At 37.2% G+C, this 22,460-nt stretch overlaps 1 protein-coding gene across 1 annotated transcript in view; it reads left to right on the top strand.

The window, feature by feature from the left end:
- CLASP2 (cytoplasmic linker associated protein 2) overlaps positions 1-22,460 on the top strand; it is an 89,713-nt gene that overhangs the window by 12,246 nt on the left and 55,007 nt on the right. The window contains exons 7-10 of the mRNA XM_012001019.1: positions 9,773-9,936; positions 11,430-11,508; positions 11,640-11,690; positions 19,374-19,517. Coding sequence (XP_011856409.1) covers positions 9,773-9,936; positions 11,430-11,508; positions 11,640-11,690; positions 19,374-19,517 — 438 coding nt within the window. The remainder of the gene's footprint in view (positions 1-9,772; positions 9,937-11,429; positions 11,509-11,639; positions 11,691-19,373; positions 19,518-22,460) is intronic.

Below are 22,460 nucleotides of genomic sequence, written 5' to 3'. Positions count from 1 at the left end.
TAACCGCTGTATTATTTTGGCAGTCGAGTTGAACTGAAAAGATTATGTGAAATTTTCACAAGAATGTTTGCTGACCCTCATGGCAAGGTATGTTTTAGTATTTAAGATTATTTATTTCTATAGGGTATCATTTGTATATTGTCAAAGTAGAAACACTGTAGGCCATTCTTATTTTATTGTCCCAAAATGGCAGTAATATTTTCAAACATAATAAAAATTGTTTGGTATCATACATAATTTAGAAATTAATCTCTGGTAACTTTTTGAGCTTCTCCAATGATAGATGGTCTAAGACTGAAAATTAAAGGGGATACAGTTACAACTCATGTAATTTAGTCAAGTTGGTGTATTTTGTGTTACTAAGACTGTTTTAGTGTTTGTAAAAGACATAATTGGGGTAAGTTGAAAAAGTTTTTAACATTTTGTTTTTGTCTGTGATTAATTACAGCATTGATGTAAATATATTTCAATTTTGAAATAATAATTTTGTAGAAAAGAATTGTCATTAATTAACACAAAGGCACAAAATGTGGTTCCAGCCATAGTTTGGTGGTAATATAAGAGACATTTCTTACATTGAAATAGTCTGTAAAAATTTTCAGAACTTTGTTCATTTTTAATGTTGATTAAAACATATTTATTTAAGTACTTATATGTAATCTGCATGTGTACTGTGAAATTTTGGTTTACCTGGATGCATAGTGCTGTTATAAAACTGTGGTCACATATTCCGTTTCCAGCAGTATGTTTGACAATGGTGAAATCTTCCCTTAGGATCCCATATGTCTACAGGAGACTTTCTAACCTAAGTGAGAGGGAAATATGGCAAGGAAATGATAAGAAAAATATTAATGAATTTCACTTTACTCTTTCTTTTTATTGTCTTCACTTTATTGTTGCACATCTCATTTCCTCATTTTTTTTTCTATTTTTGGTATTTTCATTACTTACAACACTACTTAAAGATAATGAAATCCACTTTATTCATAAACTAAAATCCAGCTAATGATTTAAATCCAGTGGGGGATATACTTATCTAAATAAATTGCTTATACTTTAAAACAATATTTTCAAAGATTATTCTATCAGAAGTTTTTTTTATTTAAGGATAAAATATCCTATTAAAAGACAAAGAAGAAAATACATTTGGTAAAGTTTGTAACTTATAATTGAACATGCAGGTAACTGTACCATTCTATATTGATATTGCTATCACTGATTACAGCTGTAAGTCTTTAATGTAAAAATTTCTATAAATCCTGAACAAATTAACTGTTGATATTTTTAGTTGGCAATATAAGCCGAAGGACAAGACAGTTATTTGGGTTAACTTGTTTTATTAAACATTTAAATTAATAGTCTATTCAACTTTGAAATACATAGTTATTAAGCATCTTCAGTAATTCCTGCTACTGGAAGATATAAGACCAAAGCTAGATTATTTCTTGAAGTCACAGTTTTTGACTTTCTTTTAAGGCAATAATGCAGTTTGGTTGGATACCATGATATATAGTGATAAAGACAAACATTTTTTTAAAAGATCAAATAGGAAAGCTGAGTTTAACACTGGTATAGAAACTTAACTGAGCACAAATGTTTGGCCTCTCTTAATACATGTGGAGAACCAACTACTATTTTCCCTAGGATTGCATCAAATTTCTCTTCTTAGGGCTTTAAAGCAACATAAAATTCTTATCTACCCATCTGGTTTGTTTGTTTGATTTTGGTTTTTGTTTTTTAGTCAATTCTGTGAAGACAAATGTAATGGGAAGATTTTCATATTTTTGTATGGCCGTTGATTGTCCATCAGAGACTCTGTCAATAATGTAATTCATTAAGGATAGACTAGACATGTCACACCATCCTGTGCTGAGTTAAAAATGTTTGAGTTTTTAGGCCGGGCGCGGTGGCTTAAGCCTGTAATCCCAGCACTTTGGGCGGCTGCGATGGGCGGATCACGAGGTCAGGAGATCGAGACCATCCTGGCTAACACGGTGAAACCCCGTCTCTACTAAAAATACAAAAAACTAGCCGGGCGAGGTGGCAGGCGCCTGTAGTCCCAGCTACTTGGGAGGCTGAGGCAGGAGAATGGCGTGAACCCGGGAGTCGGAGCTTGCAGTGAGCTGAGATCCGGCCACTGTACTCCAGCCTGGGCGGCAGAGCAAGACTCCGTCTCAAAAAAAAAAAAAAAAATTTTGAGTTTTTGCATTGTATTCTGATATTTTAAAAATAGCTGCACCCCTCCCTTTTTAATGTATTTTTAGACCAACAGTTCCATCTTCAGAATCAAGCAACTTTTTTTGGTATCTTTTTTCTGAATGCAATCTTTTTCTATATCGGACTCAGCCACTATTTTCTGTAAATAATGTAGCTTTGCAGACCATAATGGTCTCTGTCCCAGCTACTCAATTATGCCATTTTAGCACAAAGGCACCCTTAACAGGCAATAAACAAATGTGTGTGTTGGGTTGCAATAAAACCTTATTTATGAACATTAGAATGTGAGGGTATATGTGTGTGTGTGTGTAATTTTTTTTTTTTTTTTTTTTTTTTTTGATACAAGATCTCTTTCTGTCACCCAGGCTGGAGTACAGTGGCATGATCTTGGCTCACTGCTTCCGCCTCCTGGGTTCAAGCGATTCTCATGCCTCAGCCTTCCAAGTAGCTGGGCTTACAGTCATGTGCCACCACACTCTGCTAATTCTTTGTGTTTTTAGTAGAGACGGGTTCTCGCCATGTTGGCCAAGCTGGTCTTGAACTCGTGGCCTCAAGTGATCTGAGGTGACAAGCCCATCTTGTCCCCCCAAAGTGCTGTGATGACAGGCGTGAGCCATCATGCCTGGCCGTGTTTATATAATTTTCATGTGTCACTAAATACCCTTTTGATTGCTTTTAAAATCATTTTTTAAATGACTGTAAAAACTTTTTAAGAATTAGAAATAGCTTGCAGGCCATATTTTGCTGACCCCTGTCGTATATGATCAACTCTTTGTCATTGACACTAAAATAGAAACATATGTTCAGGAACCTATACCCTTGGAAAGCTGAAATTATTTGATGTCTGTAATTTGATAAATGAACTTTTTACTTTATATGCCCGTATAGAAACAAGTAATTAACCACAATATCTGTAAGACAATAATTTAGACCATAAATCAGCAAATGTGTTATTTTAAAGCCTTTTAGTATTTTTTGTAAGTGAAGTAGTACAACAGATGTTGTACTGCAAAATGGTAGGCTTTGGACATTATCTTGAGGGCAGTGAGCAGTCACTGAGTAGATAAGACGTACCTTTGGAAGCATTACTTAAGCAGTGTGAGGGAGAATTTAAAATAACAAGTATGGATAGTGAAGCTAGATTGCTTGGGTTCAAATTCTACCTCCAATTTATTAGCAGTATGTACTTTAATTATTAATTATTAATCTGTAAAACAGTTAATAGTAATATCCACCTCATAAGATTGTGATGATGATTAAATGAGTCAATATATGTAAACCCTTAGAACATACCAAGTACCATATATAAGTTTTTTAGAGATCAAATAAATTTTTTAAATTAAGGAGTTTGAGGTAGATTTTTATTTTGACTGCTCTGGATCCATGTTTTGCCCATCAGATGCAAGCAGTATCAGTTGCCAAAAGCTATCCCATATATTTTTGGCACTTGAATCTGGAAAGAACTGCCTTCACTGTGGTGCTTGCTTTGAATTGACATTTTATGGTATTTGTAACACTACCTCTTGAATCATCCTCTTAAGTCTTGGACAGCAAGGGTAGGAATTCAATCTGTGGCTACTAAAATGAGGCACAGTTGAATCTCCTGACAAGCATTCTAGGAAGCTCAGCTGCCTGCAGTCTTGGGATCAGGAGACCATAACACACATCTTACCTAGGGAAAATAAAAAGTAGTATAGTTACTTTTATTACTTCCAATCAATAGTTATTGTTTCAAGCCTTCACAGAAATATTTTAACTTGTGAAAGTATTGCTTCTGAGAGAAGGAAAAAAAGAGAAAAGAAAGGAAAAAATTCTATAGACTATGCTTTGGAACCAAATGTTGGCCCTGTTCAGAAGTGGGACTATGTATCTATTATTCTTGGATTCTTTTCAGATGTTTAACCTCAAGGATTGGTAGGGTCTGGAAAAGAAGAGTTTTTGTCTTTAGTTTTCTTAATTTTCCTGGCAAGGAGGTGCAAGAGAAACAAAATCATATGTTCTTCTTCCATACTATTCATTTAAGTCTTGTTTTAAAAACTATTTTGAGTTTATCATAAAACTTTGAAAACATTTGTCACTTTTATTTTCTAAGTGTTTTTCTTCCATACAGGAACTTTGCATTGATGGCGACTAATTTGTGTGTTTTTCTTTTTTTTCTTTTTTTCTTTTTGCATGCTGTCCCCTGTGTTGGAACTCTCAATAGAGAGTAAGTTGGTTCAATATTTGTTGGAAACCTAACTTTACTGCATGACTGTGAAATTAACCCTTTTTCTCTGTTTTCTCTCCCGAAGAGTTCATGCAGTGTTGGAACCTTTGCAATCCACGAAATGCTATTTGCAGTTATGCAAACTATCATTCTGTTTGGAGATATGCTTTTTAATCTACTAATTAATCTAATTTGATTATGTTCTTCTGTTCTATATTTGATGACTGGCACACCTAAGATATAAGGGAGTTAAAGAAAAGTCTGCCTCAATTGTAATAGCTTGAGTATTTTAATTCTTTTCCAACAAATTATATTTATGAGATATGTGGGATAATAAATTGATTCTGTTGAAGATTGCTTCCATTGAATTATTTAAAAATGATTCTGAAGTTTCACAATTTTTTAAAAAAATTTAACCCCTACCTTCCCACAATTGACATTTTATTAATGTCATTCCATAAAAGCAAACAGTGGATTATGGAATAGTAATTCTCATCTTTGTCTTCTGAAAGAAAATGTGAATCACTAGTATTATATTAGCATAGCCATTTTCCACTTTGTTCTTTAATCATAGATAAGGAAATGGGAGCATATTAACATCTGACAAGAACCCTTTTTGTTAGGGCAATCAAGTAAGAAATTTTGTATATAATTTTCAACAAATTTTAGATATGGATAATGAATGAAGATAGATCGGTGTATATGTATCTATATGTAAGTACAATTGACTTAGAGAGGGACACAGACCTCTGTGGAATCGAAAATCTATATATAATTTTTAACTCCCCAAAACATAACTACTGCTAGCCTAGTGTTGACCAGAAACCTTACCAATAACATAGTCAATTAACATATATTTTATTTATTATATGTATCATACAGTGCATTTTTTTTTTCTTTTTTTTTTGAGACGGAGTCTTGCTCTTTCGCCTAGGCTGAAATGCAATGGCTCAATCTCAGCTCACCACAACCTCTGCCTCCTAGGTTCAAGCAATTCTCCTGCATAGAGGGGATTACAGGCATGCGCCCACCACGCCCAGCTAATTTTGTATTGTAGTAGAGATGGGGTTTCTCAATGTTGGCCAGGCTGGTCTCGAACTCCCGACCTCAAGTGAGCCACATGACTCGGCCTCCCAAAGTTCTGGGTTACAGGCATGAGCCACCACGCCTGGCCTATATACTGTGTTCTTATAATAAAGTAAACTAGAGAAAATAAAATGTTGTTAGCCAGGCTCATGCCTGTAATCCCAGCACTTTGGGAGGCTGAGGTGGGCAGATCACCTGGGCTCAGGAGTTTGAGACCAGCCTGGCCAACATGCTGAAACCCTATCTCTACTAAAAATACAAAAAAATTAGCCAGGCGTGGTGGCGCTGACTTGTAATCCCACCTATACAGAAGGCGGAGGCAGGAGAATCACTTGAACCTGGGAAGCGGAGGTTGCAGTGAGCCGAGATCGCACCAGTGCACTCCACCCTGGGCAATAGAGTGAGACTCCGTCTCAGAAAGAAAATAAAATGTTACTAAAATTACAAGGAAGAGAAAATATATTTACTTACTAATTATTAGGTGGAATGGATCACCATAAAGATCTTCATTATTGTCATCTTCACCTTGAGTAGGCTAAGGAGGAAGAGGAGGGGTTGGTGTTGCTATCTCAGGGGTGGCAGAGGTGGAAGAAAATCCACGTATAAGTGGACCCACACAGTTTAAAAGCGTGTGGTTCAAGGGTCACCTGTGTATGTGTGTGCATATGATCATTTACTAAGTACCATTGATAGGATATAAGCATTTTTGAAAAATAATAGTACAGGCTGGGCACATGGCTCACATCTGTAATCCTAGCACTTTGGGAGACTGAGGTGAGAGGATTGCTTAAGGCTGGGAGTTTGAGACCAACCTGGGCGACAAAGGTAGACCCCATCTGTACAAAACTAAAAAAATTAACTGGACATGATGGTGCATGCCTGTAGCCCTACCTACGGAGGAGGCTGAGGTGGGAAGATCGCTCGAGCCCAGAGGTTTTAGGCTGCAGTATGCCCTGATCGTGCCAGTACACTGCAGACTGGGTGATAGAGTAAGACTGTCTCAAAAGCAGTAACAAAATTTTAAAAATAGTACAATTTCTTATGTAGAGTACAGCAACTAACATGTCCACATTTTTATTTAGCTACTCACGTTTTATATAACCAAAAAATATTTCTACTTAGGAAACTCAGAGACGTCTTCTTGAAGAAAATGGATCTTAACAGAACATGAGCTTCGGATATGTCAGTGTGAGAATAAAGGCTTATTGGAAGTAGCTAGCCTGAGTCCAGAAAAAGAAGTGGGAGATGCTAGAAAGTTTATGGGAAATAAGAAGTTAATCTTGGCTCGAATAAAGGGAAGGTCTTCCCTTGCATTGAAGAAAAAGGGTTGGATATATGAGATGGGTTCAAGGATAAAGAGTTTATGTTTCCAGATAGCCCAAGATCAATTTGGAGTTAGAAACTTGTCTAAGTATTTTAGACATTATCTTATAGACAGTGAAGGGACATTAAAGGATTTTGTTTCCATCCAAAGAGTGATACCACAATCTGATGAGGACAAACATGAGTTGACAAACTACAGCCTGCAAGCCATATCTTTCCTGCTTACTGTTTTTGTGAATAAAGTTATATTGGCACACAGCCATGCTTATTTGTTTATGTGGTGTCAGTGGCTGTGCTAAATGGCAAAGTTGAGTAGTTGCAATAGAGACCATATGGCTTGCAAAGCCCTAGGATATTTACTATCTGGCCTGTTACAAAAATGGTTTACTGACCCCTGGCATACAGAAAATATAAAACTAAAGTCAGGCTACTACAGAAATCCAGATCTGAGGTCGGAAAGGTTTGGTGCCTTTAGTGATGGTATGGTAAACAGATTTGGAGGAGGTCAGGAAAAAGCTGTTCTAGAGGTTCTGAGGCCTCATGGGATAGATCAGAGAGACTATGTCAAGTAGGTCACACTTATGATAAAAAGAGAATCAGGATGAAGACATGCAAAAGGAGAATTCCTGGCAAACAGAAAGAAGGGAAGTAAAAGGAAAGCCGTGTCAAGTTACAGAACGGCCAAACATACTAAACTTAATGAAGACGCTGTTATACATCACGATTAGAAAGTAATTGGTGGGAGCAATAGGATGGAAACAGAGAGATAATTTATTGGGATGACTTCTGCATCTGTAAGCAAAGGATTTAGGTAGAGAATAAAAGAGTAAAGATAGAGGAGACCATGTTTTAGAGAGCAAGAATATAAAGTAGAAAGATTAGCCTTAAAATGAAGAAAATCACTTCTTTCTTGAAGAAATGATGATTAGAAGGATAGGTATAGAGGAAATCAAATTGAGGGAAGAGTCAGTGGAGAATTTCATGTTGAATGACAATAAAGAAGATAAGTTAGGTCATCTGGTAATAGAGTGGATGAGCACAACTGAAAACCAAGTGACCTAGCTTTAAGTCCTGGCCTAGCTATTAACCATCTGTGAAACATTGGGCAGGTCATGTAATTCTCTGGTTCCCTGTTTCCTCATCCATAAAATAGGAGGGTTGACCTAGGCATTCTAATGTCTGTGATTTTCAGAATGGATTTTCATATAGGAAAGCTTGAGGTTGTAATCTTCAGGAGCGTAGACAAGTGTTGAAACAAGGGTGAAAGTGAAACAAAGAATAGGATAATGGTGTCCTAGTAAATGAGCTTTGGGGGAGAGCCAGGAAGCTCTGATTTGTAGTGTTTGCCCATTTCTGAGATGTGAATACCCCTATCCACTTCACAAAATTCCTGAATATTTAACAGTTGACTGTCTAGACAGGTGCAAACTGAAGCCAGCACATCACTGAACAGATTTGCTAGGTAACAATAAGAATGAGTACCAGATTAGTTACATGCATTTTTCATAGACTAGGTCTAGTGAAGTTCCTTGACAGTATTCGTGGCCCTCAGGAGAAGGCCAGAGACAGTTTAATGAAGCAGTTGGCCAAGTTTGGAATCTAAGAGAATCCAAGTTCTTGGGGGATTGTTGGGGTAGGGGTGGGACAAGAGTTAAAGGAATCCACACTGAGTAGGAATATTGTTGAAGCACACACTGCCTGGGGACCAGAGAATACTCAAAAATTTAATTATACTTTCTACTATTACCAGTATAGTGCGTCTTAAGCAAATAGCTAAAGTATATTTTTATTTTTAACTCAATTTAAATGGTGAAGCTTAATTACAATTCTGATAAAGAAAATCCTTCATTTCTAAAGAGAAAAAAACAAGAGTTCATCTATAACTGTATAATGGGAATTCAAGAAATAAAATATACATTGAGAGCAAAACCCTTAGTTCTCAAGTTAACATATTTACTTTTTGAGATTAACTTGAAAAGTTAATAATTTTAAGATTTTTTTAACCCATAGTTTTTAATCTGTGATTAAAATGTTTATTATAATTTGTCCAGTAATACATTATGGCTGACAGAGTTTTTTCTTCTTTACCTAGAAACTAATTTTCCAGTATGGTATTGACTATCTTATAAAGAGATACAGCCTTGATAAAGGTCACTTTTCACAAGTATTTTAATGAGCTGCATCACTTATAAACATTATGTTTCCTTCACTATAATTTTTTTCTACCTTATAAAAGTGTGTAAACCAATAGATTAATATTGGAAGTAAGTAAAAAACCCATAAATGGATATGGAGACTAATAGTATGCCATCTTGGACTTTTTAAAAATCACTAAAATTTAGATGTAGACCTTGATCTTGGATTTATTTTATTTTAGATGGAGTTACAGTTGAATCATTTAAAATTACCATTGAGGCAGTTTTAATAAATAATATATCCCGTACCAAATTATTTGTGACAGTTGTCATTTTGAGAAGTCTGAGGATTCTCTAATTAGTCCATTATGGCAGGTAAATTTTATACTTTAAGGTCATTGTAGTCTTCTCATTTACTCAGTACCACTCTTCGGAAGAACTGAGAGTTAGTGAAACTATACTTTTTTCCCCTACATTTTATAGAAAACAGATTTCACTTTAACCAGTGTAAGCTGTGGCATCATTGATAATATTAGGTGTGCCAGCCATTATGGCCAAACTTTCTTTACCAAGTGATGCTGCATGGAATAGCTAATTGTCGAACTTCTGCAGAAGTTGGATAACAGTTCAAATGTACTCTTGTATCACAGAGTCCAATGAAAAGCAAGAGAGATTGTTTTTCCGCTTGGCTGCCAAACGCTGTGCCTCTGATTCCTGTGTTCCTTTCTATATTCATTTTGAATTGAACATAGAGGTCAATATTTCCTCTTTTTTTCTCCCTACCTCTCCCCTTTATCAACTGTAGGTATTCAGCATGTTTTTGGAAACGCTAGTGGATTTCATACAAGTCCACAAAGATGATCTTCAAGATTGGTTGTTTGTACTGCTGACACAACTACTAAAAAAAATGGGTGCTGATTTGCTTGGATCTGTTCAGGCAAAAGTTCAGAAAGCCCTTGATGTTACAAGGTAATATTTTTTTCATATATTTCAAGTTAACCTGATAATAACTAGGAATATCTAACCCCCATATTAATAGTTCAGATTTCTGAGTCCCTTTGAACAATTTAGATTGCATGGACTCCATTTGAAGATTGTTAATTATGCCCACTCATATCGTATATTTAACACAACATTTTTCCTTGGGTCAAGCCCTGCATTTCTTTTATAAAAATTGTATTAATATTGGTTGACTAGTTCAAGGTGGTGTTTTATCTTAATTGATATATCAGCAGCTGGGCATGGTGGCTCACACCTGTAATCCCAGCAGTTTGGGAGGTTGAGGCAGGCAGCTTACTTGAGGTCAGGAGTCCGAGACCAGCCTGGTCAAAATGGTGAAACCGTATCTCTACTAAAAATACAAAAATTAGCCAGGTGTGGTGGCAGGCATCTGTAAGCTCAGCTACTCGGGAGGCTGAGGCAGGAGAATCGCTTGAACCCGGGAGGTGGAGGTTGCAGTGAGCTGAGATTGTGCCACTGCACTCCAGCCTGGGCAACAGAGCGAGACTGTCTCAAAAGAAAAAGTAAAAAAAAAGGTATCAGCAAAGTAAGGTTGAAGATTGAAGATTTTATTTAGTCTACTATAAAAAGTATTTTCTGTGTATTTAAACAATGTTTTATTATGCATTTAAATATTCTAAATCTCTTTTCAGAAGGTTTTGAACCAATGTTACAGTTCTACTTTCTTGTGTAGATTGTTGAAATAAGAAACACTTATTTCAAATATCTGTTTACTAGGTTGAGGTGAGTCAGAATTCAGATTTTAGGTGTAGAGAAACATTTCTGAGAATGTTAAGCTTTTTGCTGAATACATTTTTCTGATTAAATCTATAGTTGAGGCAAGATAGGCTATTATTTACTGTAGTGTTGCTTTTTGTTTGTTTGTTTGGGACGGAGTTTTGCTCTTGTTGCCCGGGCTGGAGTACAATGGCGGAATCTTAGCTCACCGCAACCTCTGCCTCCCGGGTTCAAGTGATTCTTCTGCCTCAGCCTCCCGAGTAGCTGGGACTACACTGCAACCTCTGCCTCCCGGGTTCAAGTGATTCTTCTGCCTCAGCCTCCAGAGTAGCTGGGATTACAGGCATGTGCCACTATGCCTGGCTAATTTTGTATTTTTAGTAGAGACTGGGTTTCTCCATGTTGGTCAGGCTGGTCTCGAACTCCCGACCTCAGGTGATCCGCCCACCTCAGCCTCCCAAAGTGCTAGGAATACAAGCATGAGCCATTGCGCCCAGCCTGTGGTGTTGCTTTTTAACCCAGTACTGAGTACAAATTCAGATGTTCATATTCTTCTGAGGATGCATTTATTGTATACTATACCAGATGGTTTATACCACATGCAGATACTACTTCATGGATGTTTTTTGGATGACATTATGTTTGGTATTAAGCATAGTCTTTTGCTATTACATGCGTACTTGCTAACTAAATTTTTGTTTTGCTTTGCTTTGTTCTCGTTTCAGAGAATCTTTTCCAAATGATCTTCAGTTCAATATTCTAATGAGATTTACAGTTGATCAGACCCAAACACCAAGCTTAAAGGTAAAAATTTGAGATCTTTTGAAGACATTATAAGGAATTGAAATATTTATTAATAAAGTTATGTTGATATTTGTACTTCTGTCACATGAGAAGCTGTTCAATCAGTGGGTTTTGTTTTTATAAACTTTCAGACAGTCAAGCCAGCACTTCGGGACCAGCTTCACTCTTTTTGGAGCTCCAAGGTTTTATTGTTTTTGTTTTCATTTGCATTATTTCTTTTCTTAACTCTCTGCAGTGTTTGCATCTATATTCAACTACTAACCTTTGTAAGCCTTTTACGCATGCACATATTTGATTTCAAATGTTATTTAAATGCAATGCCAGACTCTTGAGTCTTTTGGAGAAACTTAATGGTAATACACATTTGGAAGGCATCACAGTATTGCCATCTAACCCTAAGCTGGTAATGCAAACGCTCTTATCTAATTTTATGTTTGTGATTTCCCATTACTTTTTTTTTTTTTAAGTGTCAGGCATTTTAACAGGTATTTTAGGCAAAATGTCAGTTTTGCCTATGTATTAACTAAACACAAATTTTTAAATTTAACCTCAGTCCCTTTCTTCAGTTATCCTTAACTGAAATAGTAAGTTTTTTTCTGATGTATGCATAACATTTGGAATTATAATTAACTTTCTCATTTGTTACATACACACATTTTCCAGTTAATGTGAAAACTAAGTGGATTCCAATTTGTGATTTAAAATGATGATTAAATTTTACATAAAAGAAAAAAATTAATGTACAAGAATAGCTCGTGAATTCTTTACTAAAGGGTTTTTTTAGTGAGTTTTATTAAATGAGATTAAAGTCAGGGAAATAACAAGCATATGTACTTATACAAGTCCTTTATTTTTCTGCTCTATCCTGCACGAAACATATTTCTACAAGCATTACTGCCCAGGATTGATTTTTCCCTTAAGTTTCTGAATGCAATTGTGCCTCAGAATCACAATTATGTTTCTTATCAGGGTTGACTTTGTAAACCGAAAAGTGTCTGAGACAAGTCTCAATCAATTTAGAGTCTGGCAAGATCGAGGATGCATCCAGGAGAAAGAGATACAAGCTACAGTAGGGTCTGTGGCCTGTGCTTTCTTCCAGAGAGGGCTTTGAGGACTTTAATATTTAAAAGAGAAAGAGCCAGCAGAAGGGGAAAGAGGAACAGTCAGGCATTCATCTCGTGTTCAGTAAATCTGATCTTACATAAGAGAAAGTAAACATAGAGTAGAGGAAGAAGTCAAATATGTGTTTGTCTCTGGGTGAGTGGGGGATGATTTCTAGTCTCATCATTGTCCTCTACCTGTGAAGATAAACTGTTAATTTACATTGTCAGCATGAGGAAGACCACCTGAAGAGCTGTGTAGCCTTCTATCTTGCAGCTGTCTGTGTATGAACAAATGGGAGGCAGTTTTTTGGATGACTCAGTTCCCAAGCCTAACTTTTCCTTTTGGCATAGGCCATTTTATTTTCCTTTCACAACTTACACTCAATATAATGTTGTTTTCTTAGAGCTGCTAGGGGAAAGAGGTTTCATCTGTGTGATTTTGAAAAGGGACTTGCAGAAGAGTAATTTACTTGATATTATTAATAGATATTTTTGAACTGAAAATGACCAAGGCATTGTGCTAGGTGTTCCTGGGAATATAAAGTTTGTAATTTTATCATTATTAACTATAATATATACTAAACTCTAAACAGTAATAAAAGTTATGATATAGGTACCTGTAGTGGTGTTCAGGTGCTACTGAAATGTATGTAGAGTTAACTAGGTGTGGTAGTTCATGCCCATAGTCCTAGCTACTCAGGAGGTAAGGCAAGAGGATTGCATGAACCCAGGAGTTGAGGTTACGGTGAGCTCTAATCACGCCACTGCACTCCAGCCGTGAGACCCTGTCTGTTTAAAAAAAAAAAAAAAAAAGTAAAGAAAGAAAAAAAGTAGAAAATGTATATAGAGATGTTTCATGGGCCAGTGCAAATGAAGGTCTAAACCAGCTTAAGAAGTAAGAGTGAGGCTGGACACAGTGGCTCACACCTGTACTCCCAGCACTTTGGGAGGCTGAGGCAGGTGGATCACTTGAGGTCAGGAGTTTGAGACCAGCCTGGCCAACATGGAGAAACCCTGTCTCTACTGAAAATACAAAAATTTACCAGGGGTGATGTTGAGCGCCTGTAGTCCCAGCTACTTGGGAGGCTGAGGCAGGAGACATCGCTCAAACCCAGGAGGTGGAGGTTGCAGTGAGCCAAAATCATGCCACTGCTTTCTAGCTTGGGAGACAGAGTGAGACTCGGTCTCAGAAAAGCAAATAAATAAAAATAAGGTGTTGATAGTTGAGTTCAGAGGGAGAATAAGTTGCAGGAGACTTGAAGGGAAAGACAAAGCAAAGATTAAAATGAGATATGCACAAATTAAAATTAACTTTCCTATTGGAAAATATTATGCTGGAAACTGGAATCACAAGATTGTTTCTCTAAAAGCCTAAGTTATTTATAAATACGTATTTAATATAGATAATAGATATATTAGCAAATCCATGAAGGAAAATCACTTTTTGGCTGGGCATGGTGGCTCAGGCATGTGATCCCAGCACTTTGGGAGGCCGAGATAGGTGGATCATCTGAGGTCAGGAGTTCGTGACCAGGCTGGCCAACATGGTGAAACCACGTCTCTACTAAAAATACAAAAAGTTAGCCGGGCGTGGTGGCATGCACCTGTAATGCCAGTTACTCGAGAGGCTGAGGCAGGAGAATCGCTTGAACCCAGGAGGTGGAAGTTGCAGTGAGCCGAGTCTTTGCCACTGCCCTCTAGCCTGGATGACAGAGTGAGACTCTATCTCAGAAAAAAAAGAAAATCACTTTTCAACTCTTACATCAGTGTTTAGAATAGCAGGGAAAAGTTATATTGGAGCCATACCTTATGCCAAAAATAAAACCAGCTTTCAAGTGGGTGACAGGATTATGTATAAAAAGTTTTAACAGATTATAGAAAACCACATGTAACTTGAGTATCAGATCTAGAAAATTTTTTTATTTATCTTTCAGACAAATGATGGACGTTTATATAAAATTTTACATCTCTTTTCGAGTGTAATGTGATTACATGTCAAGAGGAAGAAATGGGGGGAAATGGCAATACAAAGTGATTTTATTTGAATTAGTAATACTTTAAAGATAAATGTAATTTTTGCTGACCTCTTTTTCTGGGTTTCACAAACAAGTTAAAGAATTTCACATCCCTTAGCAGCTAGATTGTTTTTCCTTCTCTGAAAAAGAATGCATGTTTGCTGTGTTAAAATTATAAACTAGGTATAATCTAGTAAAATATCCTGATAAATATACATGTTCAAATGATTATATATGTATTGTGGTTATGTTGCTCGTTAGTATAGTAAACACATACTTTCTGTGAAACCCTTGTAAAATTTTGCATGACGATAAATTGCCAAGGCACTGCATTAATTGAATCTCACATAGTGTTAATAAATATATTCAGTTATTGATGGTGGCAAATTATAAACAAAATATATTGATGTTCGTTTTTTGATTTAACATAGTCATCTTCCATCTATTAACACTGAGAGAGGATGACATTGCTTCAGGAATTCAGAATATTGGCCAGGGAATGGTGGCTTTTACCTGTAATCCCAACGCTATGGGAGGCCAAGGTGGGCAGATCACTAGAGCCCAGGAGTTCAAGACTAGCCTGGGCAACGTGGCAAAACCCCATCTCTACAAAAAAATTGTTTTAATTAGCTGGACGTGGTGGTGCATGCCTGTGATCTCAGCTACTCGGGAAGCTAAGGTGGGAGGATCACTTGAGTTGGGATGTCGAGGCTACCAGTGAGCTGAGATCACACCACTGCACTCCATCCTGGGTGACAGAGTGAGACCTTATCTCAAAAAAAAAAACAAACCAATATTATGTACTATCATAATTTAATTGTGCCTGGTACTTTAAAACTAACCAGAAATCTCTTTTCCTGTCTACTACACATTTCTGATGGCTAATAGGTTAACTTTTGGTTTTTTCAATAAATTTATTTAAAGTTACAAATATGCCTTTTAATTGACAAGTAAAAATTCTATATATTTATGGCATATAACATGTTTTGATATATGTATACATTGTGGAATGGCTAAATCAAGTTATTTAACATTTGTATTACCTCATAAGTGTATCTTTTTTTGTGACGAGAACACAAAATTCACTCTTTTATCAATTTTCAAATATACCATATATTGTTCTTAACTATAGTCACCATGATGTACAGGTCTCTTTTTGTTGTTGCTGATTATTTATCAAGAGAAACTGTTTCTTACTCCACATATTCATAATTCATAGTTCAGAAACACAAGTTAGTTACAAACTTCTAGGTCATTCAGCCTGAAGAAATTCTTTATATTCCAAAATCCCTTTGTACCCTGGAAGATACCAGCCTTTCTCATCTCCTCAAAATCTTTCATGGAATCATAATTTCCATAGAAATCTTCATGTGCCTTCTTTCCTGGTTTAGCTACAGCAAACTTATAAAGAGCTGCTACCCCCAGGGATACAATGAATGCTCCTACAATATGAAATTGCAGACATTTGGCCAGAAGACCGTGCATCTGAGATTTCATCATAGCACTGGGAGCCATGGTAGTTGCTGTCCTTGATATCTGTGTCAACCTCTACACCAACATCTTCCTGGCTGATGGAGAAATCATCTCTCTTAAACCTATTACTCCTGTCTAACTAAAATGCTGTGCCTTTTGACCAACATCTCTCCAGTCCCCTACCCTCCATTTTACTCTCTGTTTCTATAAATTTGACTTTTTTTTACATGCTGCTTGTAAATGAGATCATACAGTATTTATCTATGTCTGGCTTATTTCATTTAACATATTGTCCTCCAGGTTTATCTTCGTTATCACAAACAACAGAATTTCCTTTATAAGGCTGACTAGTATTCCATCGTGTATATATATACCACAGTTTCATTATCTTTTCAGCCATTGATAGACACTTACGTTGATTACTTTTTTTTTTTCCCGAGGCAGAGTTTCGCTCCTGTTGCCCAGGCTGGAGTGCAGTGGTGTGACCTCAGTTCACTGCAACTCCGCCTCCCAGGTTCAAGCGATCTCCTGCCTCAGCCTCCCGAGTAGCTGGGATTACAGGTGCCCACCACCACGCCCAGCTAATTTTTGTATTTTTAGTATAGACAAGGTTTTACCACGTTGGCCTGGCTGACCTTGACCTCCTGACATTAGGTGATCCGCCTGCCTCGGCCTCCCAAAGTGCTGGGATTACAGGCGTGAGCCACTGCGCCTGGCTGATTCCATATCTTGGTATTATGAGTAATGCTGCAGTGAACATGGAAGTGCAGATGTCACTTCCACATTGTGATTTCATGTCCTTTGGGTATATACCCACTATGGAATGCTAGATCATATGGTTGTTCTATTTCTAATTTTTTGAGGAACCTCCATATTATTTTCCATAATGGCAGTACTAATTTACATTTCCACCAGCATTGTGGAAGAGTTTCATTTTCTCCACATCATCACCAACACTTATCTTTCATCTTTTTGATAACAGTCATTCTAACAGGTGTGAGGTGAATATCTCAAATGTGGTATTAGTTTGCCTTTCCCTGATGAATACTGATATTGATCATTTTTCCATATACCTGTTGGCCATTTGTATGTCTTTCTTTGAGAAATGTCTATTCGGATCCTTTGCCCATTTTCTAAACAGTTTATTTGTTTTCTTGCTATTGAGTCATGTGAGTTTCTTATATATTTTGAATGTTAACCGCTTATCAGATGTATGGTTTACAGTACAATATTTTCTCCCATTTTGTAGTTGTCTCTTCACTCTGTTGATTGTTTCCTTTGCTGTGCAGAAGCTTTTTAGTTTGATGTAATCTCATTTGTCTATTTTTGCTTTTGTTGACTGTGTAGAGTTATAAATACTTCTTAAAATTCGTTATGAAAGAAAAATGTAATTTGATCTCTTTTTTTAACTGGAAGGAGGAAGGGAAAAATGTACACGTGTCAGAACCTTATTTTAATATTTTACTCCCGTGAATTTATTCAGTATGGCACTTCCCAGAGACCTTATTTCGCCTGAGTGGCAAAAATGACATTAAAATCAATACTAAGGGAAGAAAAAACATAGAAAAACATATTACCTTTAAATTTGACAATTTCTTCTCAAGTTTCAATCATACATTTAAACCTTCGTTATGCTAAGTCAGCAAATTAGCATTTAATATGTATTCAGCATCCTTGCTGTATCCAAGGACTGTGTACTGTGTCATGTGCTGTTTCTTAAGTGCCCAGGTAGAACATGGTGACTTTAGTTAATAACAATGTATTGTATACTTGAAAATTGCTAATGAGGGGATATGGAATGGGGAGCTGTAGGTCAAAGTGTACATAGTTGCAGATCTATAGGATGAATAAGTCTAGAGATCTAACAGACAACATGAAGACCATAGTTCATAATATTGTGTTATATGTGGGATTTTTGCTAAAAGAGTAGATTTTAGGTGCTCTTGCTACACACACAAAAGGGGTAACTGAGATAATGGATTCATTGATTTGCTTGACTATAAGAAACATTTCACTATGTATATGTATATCAAAACTTGTACACATTAAATATATAAAACTTTAAAATTGAATTTATAAAAAGAAAATTGCCAAGAGAATAGATTTTAAGTGTTCTCACCACAAAAAAAATAAGTATATGAAGTAATGCATTTATTAATTAGCTCAATTATAGCCATTCCACAGATACATATATTTCAAACATCTGCCTTCCGTGCACCTACACATCAAGAATTACTGGGAGAATAGGCCGGGCACGGTGGCTCATGCCTGTAATCCCAGCACTTCGGGAGACTGAGGTGGGCAGATCATGAGGTCAGGAGTTCGAGACCAGCATGGCCAACATGGTGAAACCTCGTCTCTGCTAAAAATACAAAAAATTAGCTGGGTGTAGCGCCTGTAATCCCAGCTACTCGGGAGGCTGAGGCAGGAGAGCTGTTTGAGCCCAGGAGGCGGAGGTTGCAGTGAGCCAAGATCGTACCATTGCACTCCAGCCTGGGCAACAGGGTGAGACTCTGTCTCAAAAAAAAAATAAAAATATATATATATATATCTCTCTCTATATTAAAAAAAACCTACACAGAACATTTTTATCCACAGAGGTGTTGTCTTTTCTTCAGTGGTACTTGTGTAACTCATTTTTGTGACAGTTCTTTTGGAAGGCAGGTCTAACAACTGGTAGACTCACTAAGGAACCTCATCTCATTATGTGAGTCTGTGTTTAACAACAACAAAAACAACTATATTGCCCACCTTGATTGCTACCTTGATTTGCCATACCTTTTTTTAAAAACACTTTGGTTCATTTTCCCAAAAACAAAATTACAGAGTTAATAAAGACTAGCTCCCTGTGAGGCTGGCCAAGAGTCAGCCATAAGCTCTGAGGGCTGATTTAAGGAAATGTTTATAATCTTGTCAAGATAGTCTTCAGCAGTTGTTCAAACCTTGGGAATGAAACACCTGGGACCTCGAAGTTCTGATTGTGTGTGAAAAACAAAAGTCATCAACACTGTCATATACTTGTACCTCAGGTAGGTAGGTGATTGTATCACATGGCTGGGCATGATGGCTCATGCCTGTAATCCCAGCTCTTTGGGAGGCGGAGCTGGGAGGATTGCTTGAGGCCAGGAGCTCAAGACCAGCCTGGCCAACATAGTAAGACCCTTTCCGTATATAAAAAAATAATCATCATCATCACCTGATTATTTTTGAAATGTTCTCTAGTGTCTCACAATAACCATCTTTCTGTCCTTTCTCTTTGTGCTTTCCTCTGCAGGTGAAGGTTGCTATCCTTAAATACATAGAAACTCTGGCCAAACAGATGGATCCAGGAGATTTTGTAAATTCCAGTGAAACTCGCCTAGCAGTGTCTCGGGTCATCACTTGGACAACAGAACCCAAAAGTTCTGATGTTCGGAAGGTATGTTTTAATATGAGGTTTAGAAGATAAATTGGGAAAGCAAGTCAGTTATTGTGGATTGCCAGTGAAGTAAGCTAATATTTTCAGCACTTTAGCAGTTAGCAGTGAGTTATGAAGAGCTTTTTAAAAAAATCTTTAAAATTGTTTCAAATTTTACCCAATTAATGTGAGTGTAATTTTCAAACCTAGAATCAAAAGTAGCTGCCCTTACAACGATTCTCACTCTAATTTTATAACCATTCAGAATATTTCAAATCATTCCCCTTGCATTTACCTATACATTTCAAATAAGAGCTTACACTATTGTTTGATTTATCAAATTTTAGACTTTTTTTTATCTATTGATAAATGTAGACATTAGGTATATCCATCTATCTTGATAAGTGAGGACTTAGCTTTCTCATACTTTCTGTATCCTTTCTAAGGTATTCATAAAATACTTATGAATCAATTACTAGTTATCAGTAGAAAAGATTTACATTTGACTATGCAGGTATTCACTTCTATACCAAGTGATTTGCGACTGCTTTCTTTCTTATAGAAACGTTATTTGTCCTGGAGTTGATAATTTGCCTTGCTTTTTCATTTGCCTACTTTTTTTTTTTTTAAGTATCATAATATTTTCAACATCTCTGCTATACGTGTATGGCTATTATTTTTCACATGCTCAAAAATATAGATTAAACTTATTTTATTTTCTAGAGAGCTCCTTCCTAGACATTCTGTTGTTTTCTCCAGTTTTGACATGTTTCTCCCCAGGCCTGCTGCACACACGTCTGCCTGCAATTTCTCTTGAGCATCTTCCTGAGACTTATCTTCATCCCTGTTTACTTCTTGCATCTTTTTTTTTTTTTCTTTTTTTTTTTGAGACAGAGTCTCGCTTTTTCACCTAGGCTGGAGTGCAGTGGCATGATATTGGCTCACTGCAACCTCCACCTTCCAATTCAAGTGATTCTCATGCCTCAGCCTCCTGAGTAGCTGGGATTACAGGCACCCACCACCACACCCAGCTAATTTTTGTATTTTTAATAGAGATGGGGTTTCACCATATTGGACCAAGCTGGTCTCAAACTCCTGTCCTCAAGTGATCTGTCCACCTCGGCCTCCCAAAGTGCTGGGATTACAGACGTGAGCCACTGCACCCAGCCTGTTTCTTGCATCTTGTATTTACTTCTATTTACTTTCTTTTCTGGTGAATCATTTCCATCAACATTTGCTGCAAAAGGAGTACACATAGGCCGTACGCAGTTGGCTCATGCCTGTAATCTCAACACTGGTAGGCTGAGGCAGGGGGATTGTCTGAGCTCAGGAGCTTGAGACCAGCCAGAGCAACATGGCAAAACCCTATCTCTACTAAAAAATATTAAAAAGTGGGTGCAATGGCATGCACCTGTAGCCCTAGCTACCTGGGAGGCTAAGATGGGAGGATCACTTGAGCCCAGGAGGTCGAGGATGCAGTGAGAAAGATCGTGCCACTGCACTCCAGCCTGGGTGACAGAGTGAGACCCTATCTAAAAAAAAAAAAAAAGTACACAGAATATACATTTTTTGTGATCTTTATTTCCAGTGACAAGCACTGCACCCAACAACAGAAGAATATTCTTCTCAAGTACACTTGGAACATTCTGCATGCTAGGCCATGAAACAAATCTCAATAGATTAAAATGCTAGAACTAATACACAGTATGTTCTCTGACCACAATAGAATGAAATTAGAGTCAATAATAGAAAGGAGTTTGGAAAATCGACAGACAGCTCACTCTTAAGTAATCAGTGGGCCAAAGAGGAAATCAAAAGAGAAATAAGAAAATACACTGAGAAATACATTGAGATGAATGAAAATGAGGACATGGCATACCAAAATGTATGGGATAAAGCTAAAGCAGTGGTTCTAGGGAAATTTGTCACTCTTAATGCCTACAATAAAAAGATAGCTCTCAAATGAGTAAAATCAGTAATCCAATTCACCACCATAACACACTGGAAAAAGAAAAGCATACTAAACCTGAAGATAGCAAAAGGGGGGATATAATCAAGATAAAAGCAAAAGTTAATGAAATAGAGACTGGGAAAACCAGTGAAACCAAAAGCTGGTTCTTTGGAAAGATCAACGAAATTGACAAACCTTTAGCTAAACGTATCAGGGTAAAAAGAGAAAACATTCAAATTACCAGAATTATAAATGTACTGGGTGTGGTGGCTCACACCTGTAATCCTAACACCTGGGTGTGTGGTGGCTCACACCTGTAATCCCAAGGTGGGAGGATCACTTGAGGCTGGGAGTCCGAGACCAGCCTGAGCAATATGACCTCATCTATGCCAAAAAATTCAAAATTACGTGGGTATGGTGGTGCCTGCCTTTAGTCCTAGATGCTCAAAAGACTGAAGCAGGAAGATCACTTGAGCCAAGGAGTTCAAGGGTGCAGTGAGCTATGATCGTGCTGCTGCACTCCAGCCTGGATGATAGTGAGACTCCCAACTCAAAAAAAAAAATGAAACCGTAGTCGTTATCTATTGTAGTAGGAAATCAGTAGAAAATGTCTCAAGCTGATAGTGAAGAAATAATTGTATAAGCCTGTCAATCCTATCAGTAAAAACAAGCATTACAAAAGGGGACTCTGGAAAGCTGAAAAAGGGAATTAAGATTTATAAAATGATGGTCAGGCACAGTGGCTCACGCCTGTAATTCCAGCACTTTGGGAAGCCGAGGCAGGTGGATCATGAGGTCAGGAGAGCAAGACCATCCCAGATAACATGGTGAAACCCTGTCTCTACTAAAAATACAAAAAATTAGCTGGGTATGGTGGCACACGCCTTTACTCCCAGCTACTCAGGAGACTGAGGCGGGAGAATGGCCTGAACCCAGGAGGCAGAGGTTGCAGTGAGCCGAGATCGCACCACTGCACTCCAGCCTGGGCAACAGAACGAGACCCTGTCTCAAAA

Source organism: Mandrillus leucophaeus, unplaced genomic scaffold (genome assembly GCF_000951045.1).
Source record: "Mandrillus leucophaeus isolate KB7577 unplaced genomic scaffold, Mleu.le_1.0 Scaffold646, whole genome shotgun sequence".
NCBI classification, from domain to species: Eukaryota; Metazoa; Chordata; class Mammalia; order Primates; family Cercopithecidae; genus Mandrillus; species Mandrillus leucophaeus.
This window is presented reverse-complemented; position numbering and strand designations above follow the sequence as displayed.